This window comes from Hypomesus nipponensis, chromosome 21 (genome assembly GCF_054491055.1).
Source record: "Hypomesus nipponensis isolate SF chromosome 21, ASM5449105v1, whole genome shotgun sequence".
Lineage (NCBI taxonomy): Eukaryota > Metazoa > Chordata > Actinopteri > Osmeriformes > Osmeridae > Hypomesus > Hypomesus nipponensis.
In genome coordinates, this window is record NC_140381.1 from 144572 (window position 1) to 152500 (window position 7929).

General features: G+C 48.6%; 2 protein-coding genes across 2 annotated transcripts in view; one reads left to right on the forward strand and one right to left on the reverse strand.

Moving 5' to 3' along the window:
- The first annotated feature begins 839 nt into the window (after positions 1-839).
- LOC146237185 (guanine nucleotide-binding protein G(I)/G(S)/G(O) subunit gamma-13-like) lies at positions 840-2318 on the forward strand. Its single transcript, XM_084685106.1, has 3 exons — positions 840-1213; positions 1813-1914; positions 2105-2318. Exons 2-3 carry the CDS (start codon positions 1817-1819, stop codon positions 2208-2210), a joined length of 204 nt encoding a protein of 67 aa, XP_084541232.1. The 5' UTR covers positions 840-1213; positions 1813-1816; the 3' UTR covers positions 2211-2318.
- Positions 2319-2435: 117 nt separating this feature from the next.
- chtf18 (CTF18, chromosome transmission fidelity factor 18 homolog (S. cerevisiae)) overlaps positions 2436-7929 on the reverse strand; it is a 14449-nt gene continuing 8955 nt past the window's right edge. Inside the window, exons 14-21 of the mRNA XM_084685105.1 lie at positions 6764-6878; positions 6448-6672; positions 6222-6371; positions 5993-6123; positions 4712-4859; positions 4403-4483; positions 3181-3250; positions 2436-2748 (exon numbers count right to left, since the gene is read on the reverse strand). Of these exons, the coding sequence (XP_084541231.1) occupies positions 2627-2748; positions 3181-3250; positions 4403-4483; positions 4712-4859; positions 5993-6123; positions 6222-6371; positions 6448-6672; positions 6764-6878 (1042 nt within the window). The 3' untranslated portion in view covers positions 2436-2626. The remainder of the gene's footprint in view (positions 2749-3180; positions 3251-4402; positions 4484-4711; positions 4860-5992; positions 6124-6221; positions 6372-6447; positions 6673-6763; positions 6879-7929) is intronic.

Genomic DNA, 7929 nt, shown 5'->3' on the forward strand with positions numbered 1-7929 from the left:
ACACTATGTGACGACATCAGCGCCAGTAGAAATTTCTCCTGGTAGGCGACACTTTCAAGCGACGGTTAAAAGTGTCGACCGTGACGCCATTTGTCGGCGACCTTTTCAAAAGTGTCTGCGACCTAAATATAAATTGGGCTTAAAGGCTAGCTGTGCTGTGATGGTAATCCGGGTGATGTGTAGTATGCTAACTAATCAAGTTGTGTGGTTAAATAAGTGGGTTGGGTCAATGTCTAAAATGCTGGTTCTGACCTCTGGGAGATCATGCCTTCATAACTGGATGGAGTTGGGAGCTCTAGTGATGGGCTAGTTGGGGCATACATAACTACTGTTGCCATGTTAAATCTGTCATAGTTGGGATTTGTCAGTGGAGTGACAGAAAGCTGACTCCGTGGAATGTAATTTTTTTTTGGGGGGGGGGTGTGCTCTTCCAACCTATGTTCCAACAATTGTTTTTCCACATTGTGGCTTTAAATACAACTGAATAAAAGTTGTTTCTCCAAAGGAGCATTATTCATTACCTGCTTAAGAGTGCAATGTTCTAGTCCTGGACATCCAGCTCACAACAGCCTCCATGCTAGGTTGTAATACCACAGTTTGGGTTGAGTCAGGTCTGTATACTGTACTATTGAATACACCATAACTGCTGGGTGGGAGCCCTAAGGTGATGAGCTGTGTTGAAAGTCACAAGTAATTTATTGATATATGAAGATTGTCTTTACTGTGACATCTTGGCATTACATTTTGCACACATCTGAACAATAACTGCAAATCTTACATGTATTTTAGTTGTGAGAACGGCGTACCACATAGGCCCTTTGTATCTATGGTTACCACGAAGTTCACGCCTTTCATTACGACTAGAGGATTTGAATGAGAAAGGTATAGCACCGGAAAACATTTCCATACAGGTGCGCCCAGCCTCGAGCAGCCCTGTTCCCCTCATCCAGCCCCTCCCCTCGTTTGGCTACCAAAGCAGCAAGAGCGCCCACTGACATCATGCGCATCTCTACCGGAGGAGTGCGAGGGAGTGCCAGAAACAACAGAGACGCGGATTGATCTAGCGTGCTAAAGTCTGTTCATTTTGTAGGAGCCCCATCGTTCCCGGTTGTACTCGAGTCCCCGACGCTAACAGCACAGTACCCAGTCGTTTTGCGTGGCCTTCATTTTCCAACAGAACGTGCCGACGATACCAGAACTTACTCTTTTAACGGTAAGACTCCCGCCGCTTCAGTGACCTGTCTAGTTCGTTTATCTGCGGCGCCACGAACTGCTCTGGTTATGACATGAATGGACGAAGAGTTAATGTCTTTCAACCGTTTTCAAATCTGGGCTCAGGTTTTGGTACCGACCAACATTCTCTTCGTTAAATAACCGACGCTTAAGGAGTCGAGAGTGTTGAGATGCTGAAGGGGTAACGTCTGTGATGTTGTTTAGCAAAACATCTGAATGCGAACCACTATTTAGTCACACTTGGATGTACCGGAGAAGCATGAGAGAATGTTGACGGTAATCTGTATCGATTTAATGGACTGAAGGAGGGGCACGCGCGGCTAGTTATTGATGGTCCTCACTGAGCACGCGGATGCTGATGTGTGACCTAAAAAAAGGCACGCGACCCAGTTAGGCCTGCAGGGGGAGAATTAGATGTGGAAAGCGGGAGGGGGATGGAAAGAAGCAGATGAGGCGTGTGTGTGTGTGAAGTACGTAAACCCCAGATCTCTTGCATTGGTGGTGTTGGCGGGTAGCTTTTACGAACAATCCTATTTAGTGCGTGTGATGTGTGTGTTTGTGTATATGTGATGTGTGCAGCATCATGGAGGAGCTGGATGTTCCTCAGATGAGGAGGGAGGTGGAGAGTCTTCAGTACCAGCTGTCCATCAGCAGAGAGAAATCCTCCATCACCGTCACAGAGTATGTTTATAGCACCATACCTGACATGTTATATTTATAGCACTGTACTTGGTAGCTGACATGGTTACTTTGCATTGTGCCCTTCTATCCTTATGATCCTTGATCTTCTGCTGTACTGCCTGCATGCAGCTTCTCCATGTTGTTTTAGATAAGAGACTGAAGGTAACCCTGAGCCTGCATGTGTCTGCAGGCTGGTCAAGTGGATCGAGGGCTGCGTGTGTGACGACCCCTTCCTGAACCCTGAGCTGATGAGGGCCAACCCCTGGGTGGAAAAGGGCAAGTGTGTGATCCTCTAGGACACACACTCTCAAACACACACACATACATCTACACACACACACAAACTAGACTCACACTGCTGTTGTACTGTCCTATTTATTTATAAACCCTTTTTGTTTTGATAACAGGCAGTGTGTGTCTATGTGTGAATGAGAGTAACCATTACAATGAGTGTGTGTTGTGCATGTCCATCTCCTGGCAACAGTAGACGTTACTATGGTAATAAATACCCTGACATCACATACAAAAGAGGTCTTTTTATTGGCTGTTTGAACTACAATAAAGATTCACCTGGGAGCTGGTGTGGAGTTTCTATTCACCCTGACAGAATGTCCACCATCATAGTGGGTGTGTGTGGTGTGTATATGTGTGTGGTGTGTATATGTGTGCGTGGTGTGTGCGTGTATATGTGTGTTGTGTACATGTGTGTGTGCTACAGCAGCTCTCGGATGTGCACGTTGCGCCGGACAGCGTTGGACACGCCCTCGTTGAAGCGGAACCACACGTGGCTGTTCCCCACCGCCGTCCCCATGGCAACCTCCACACACACCTCGTCTGTGGAGAAACACATTACACAGCAGCAGGATGGCGTGTGAGGTGCGAGTGTGTGTGTGAGGTGCGAGTGTGTGGGTGAGGTGCGAGTGTGTGGGTGAGGTGCGAGTGTGTGGGTGAGGTGCGAGTGTGGTGCGAGTGTGTGGGTGAGGTGCGAGTGTGGTGCGAGTGTGTGGGTGAGGTGCGAGTGTGTGGGTGAGGTGCGAGTGTGGTGCGAGTGTGTGGGTGAGGTGCGAGTGTGTGTGTGAGGTGCGAGTGTGGTGCGAGTGTGTGGGTGAGGTGCGAGTGTGTGGGTGAGGTGCGAGTGTGTGGGTGAGGTGCGAGTGTGTTTGTGAAGTGCGAGTGTGTGTGTGAAGTGCGAGTGTGGTGCGAGTGTGTGGGTGAGGTGCGAGTGTGTGGGTGAGGTGCGAGTGTGTGTGTGAAGTGCGAGAATACCTGTAGTTGAGTGCTGTGGGACTGGTTTCTCTTTTGGTACAACAGCTCTACCGAAGAAATCCACCTCAGGCTGACACACACACACACACACACAGTAGGGCTGAATATAGAAAACCTTGAAATAACATTTAGAACCAGGTCATATCCCAAATACACACAGTAACTCATGAACCTGGTTGGTATAAAAGCTTGAGAGACTGGTGGATTGTCCTCTCCTCTTTCTCTTCCTTCCCTCTGTCCCCTCCACCAACCAAGTGTGGTGTAAGGTGTTGCTGAGAAGTGTGGTGTTAGGTAGTGGGAGGTTGTGTTGGGCACTGTGGTGTGTTGGGTGGTGTTGGGGAGTGTAGTGTTACGTGGTGTTAGTAATGTGGTGTTATGTAGTATGGTGTTGAGTAGTGTAGTGTTGGGTAGTATAGTGTCGGGTAGTATAGTGTCGGGTAGTATAGTGTCGGGTAGTATAGTGTCGGGTAGTATAGTGTCGGGTAGTATAGTGTCGGGTAGTATAGTGTCGGGTAGTATAGTGTCGGGTAGTATAGTGTTGGGTAGTATAGTGTTGGGTAGTGTAGTGTTGGGGAGTATAAGGGGTGGGTAGTCACCTGGGGAGTCAGAATCGGGATGACAACGACATTTGAATTACTCAAAAGGTTGCCGGTTCGATTCCCGGCTGTGCCAAATGACGTTTCCCTGGAATGTCCCTGTACTTACTCAAAGTCGCTCTGCTAAATGACTAAATGTAGTGAGTTTACCCTATCTCAAGATCCAATCAATTTCCAAAATATTAGCCCTTTAGATTTCTTGAATTTCTTTAGGATGTTTCATACGTAAATGTTTAACAGCGGAGATGTTGTGTATTGTTTAGGGTCCTTGCCACCACGAGACAAATTGGCATTGGAAATTGAACATGTAGCTTGACCTGAATCGCCTTCTTTTGACTGAATGTACAGCCAAACACCTATGTAAAAACCTTCCCATAATCAACGGCGGCGTCATTATGTTGACCAGCGTAGTGCAAGTGTAGGGTTCGGATTTGGTGAAAAAAAATTCTAAGGTTCGGCCGAATCCAAACCCCGTCAAAAAGCCCAGTATTCAGCCGAATCCTGGATTTGGTGCATCTCTAGTATAGTGTAGTGTTGGGCAGTATAGGGTCGTGTAGTGTTGGGCAGTATAGGGTAGTGATGGGCAGTATAGTGTTGGGTATTGGGTGTGTACAGTGTTGAGTCACCCTGGTCTCAATGGTAGTCTGTCTGACGATGTTCTCCAGCCTCTGCTGATGGTTTCTGGCTGCAGGCTTGGCTTCAGCACTCTGGAACACACACACACACACTTTACGTTATGTTCTCTCTCTTGGAAGTCGCTTTGGATAAAAGCGTCTGCTAAATGAATAAATGTAAATTTATGTAACTTTACATATGTGTGGTGTGTGTATGTACCTGCGTATGTATGTGTTGTGTGTGTGAGTGTGTATGTATGTGTACTTATTTGTGTATGTATGTGGTGTGTGGCATGTGTGTGTGTGTGTGGTGTGTGTGACCTGTCTGTGTGGGTTGCGTAGCTGCATCAGTTTCTCTGCTCTCCTCATCTTCTCCTGGTCCATCTCTCTGCTGATCGTCTGCTTGGTCTGGTAGGTCAGCTGTCTGCGAGGGGGCAGGCCGGGAAACCAGGCCACCTCCTCCACCCGCCTGCACACACACAGAGATAAGGTGCATCACATGGTAGTATGCAGTGTGTAGTAATGACATCACATGGTAGTATGCAGTGTGTAGTAATGCCATCACATGGTAGTATGCAGTGTGTAATAATGACATCACATGGTAGTATGCAGTGTGTAGTAATGACATCACATGGTAGTATGCAGTGTGTAGTATTGTATTGACATCACATGGTAGTATGCAGTGTGTAGTAATGACATCACATGGTAGTATGCAGTGTGTAGTATTGTAATGACATCACATGGTAGTATGCAGTGTGTAGTAATGTATAGCTCTCAAGGGGCACAATGCTAGCACATTTACAAGAGTAAAGACCCAAATAACTACACGAAAAACACTATCTAGTATTAGCAAGCATGAGTATTGCAAACATCAGTAAAACACTTCGTAGCCTTATAGCACACGTCATATAGTTATCATACTGGAATCCAAACCCAAAATATTCTCTATTCAAAGTACTGTCACTAGTTACAGCTAGCCTGCTTATCTAACTCACCTAGCCTACAGATAACCTGCTAGTTTACACCCACATACAGCTAGCCTAAAACCATTAAGTTAGCCTTTACCCATGTGTATCTATTTAAAGCTAACCTGTCAGCCTGCTAGCCTAAGCAACCTTTCCTACACTCACCTCTGTGTGTGTGTGTCTGTATGATGTGTATGATGTGTGTGTCTGTATGATGTGCATGTGATGTATGATGTGTGTATCTGTATGATGTGTGTGAGTCTGTATGATGTGTGTATGATGTGTGTATGATGTGGGTATGATGTGTGCATGATGTGCGTGTGATGTCTGTATGATGTGCGTGTGATGTGTATGATGTGTGCATGATGTGCGTGAGTCTGTATGATGTGCGTGTGATGTGTGTGAGTCTGTATGATGTGCGTGTGATGTGTATGATGTGCGTGTGATGTGTGTGAGTCTGTATGATGTGTGTATGATGTGTGCATGATGTGCGTGTGATGTGTGTGAGTCTGTATGATGTGCGTGTGATGTGTGTATGATGTGTGTATGATGTGTGTATGATGTGCGTGTGATGTGTGTGAGTCTGTATGATGTGCGTGTGATGTGTGTGTGATGTGCGTGTGATGTGTGTACTCACGGCTCCAGGAGGTAGGTGTACTGCCCCTCTGGCGTCCTGTCCTGCCGGTAGGAGAGGTTGTAGGAGAGCATGGTGTCCACCAGCTCGCACAGCTGCTGCTTCTCCCTGCTGCTGTACAGCTGGGGGTTCACCTGCATGCACACACATCACACACACATCACACACACACCTTCAACACCCTTGAGGTCAGAGGGTCATACAAACACATGCGTTGGCTTTGGGTACATACGGGTCGTAGTTTGGGGCAGATGATGTCCAGCAGCAACGTCAGCACGTCATTGGTCAGACTCAGCTCACTGACCCTGCTCCTGATGCATGCTGGGATGTCAGACAACATGGCCGCCAGAGCGTTCCTGCTGGCCTGGGTCTTACTCAGCACCTGGGAGTGCAGGTCTGAGGTGGTGAACCAGAACGAGGAGAACTATGTGAGTGTGTGTGTGTGAGTGTGAACGTACCTCGTACTGGCTGTGAGGGTAGCTGATGCGGGGCACGTGTGTGTGAGCAAACAGGAAGTGGAAAGTAACCGGGAGGAAGGGCAGGTATCTCATGAGGGAGAAGTTCTGCCCTTGCATCATGACCTGGTTCAACCTGTCTGTGAAGCACAGCCAATCCAGCGCCTCCACCACGCTGCCCAGGCTTGGGTCACGTACACGCATGGACAGGAAGTTGTCATATAGGCCCTGGGGGTCAGGGGTCAAAGGTCAGCATGTGGCAGGTTGACCAGAGGGAGTGTGTGTACCTGAGGGTGTGTGTATGATCATGTGTGTGTACCTGTGTAACCTTGTCGTACTCTCCGCTGGAGAAGGAGAGGTGCAGGATGTGCTGCAGCCTCTGAGCCCCGCCTCCTTCTCTCAGCCCCGCCTCCAGCTCCTCACCCAGCCGCTTCCTAATATGGTCACCAGGAAGGTGGAGCATCAATACACACACACACACACACACACACAGCTACTCATGACCTCCACACACACACACACACACACAGCTACTCATGACCTCCACACCCCCCCCCCACACACACGCACACAGCTACTCATGACCCCCACACACACACACACACACACACACACACACAGCTACTCATGACCCACACACACACACACACAGCTACTCATGACCCCCACACACACACACTCACACACAGCTACTCATGACCTCCACACACACACACAGCTACTCATGACCTCCACACACACACACACAGCTACTCATGACCCCCCCCCACACACACACACACACACACACACACACACACACACACACACACACACACACACACACACAGCTACTCATGACCTCCACACACACACACACACACACACACACACACACACAGCTACTCATGACCTCCACACACACACACACACACACACACACACACACACACAGCTACTCATGACCTCCACACACACACACACAGCTACTCATGACCTCCACACACACACTCACACACAGCTACTCATGACCTCCACACACACACACAGCTACTCATGACCTCCACACACACACACACAGCTACTCATGACCTCCACACACACACACACAGCTACTCATGACCTCCACACCTCCCCCCCCCCCCCACACACACACAACTACTCATGACCTCCACACACACACACACACACACAGCTACTCATGACCTCCACACCTCCCCCCCCCCACACACACACACAACTACTCATGACCTCCACACACACACACACACACAGCTACTCATGACCTCCACACACACACACACACACACACACACAGCTACTCATGACCTCCACACACACACACACAGCTACTCATGACCTCCACACACACACACACACACACACAGCTACTCATGACCTCCACACACACACACAGCTACTCATGACCTCCACACACACACACACAGCTACTCATGACCTCCACACACCCCCCCACACACACACACAGCTACTCATGACCTCCAC

What these genes read in the sequence shown, in the direction of transcription:
- LOC146237185 (XM_084685106.1), top strand. Translation starts at nt 1,817, where the DNA reads ATGGAGGAGCTGGATGTTCCTCAGATGAGGAGGGAGGTGGAGAGTCTT. An exon ending in TCCTCCATCACCGTCACAGA is followed by an intron (nt 1,915 to 2,104) that starts GTATGTTTATAG and finishes ATGTGTCTGCAG; the next exon opens with GCTGGTCAAGTGGATCGAGG.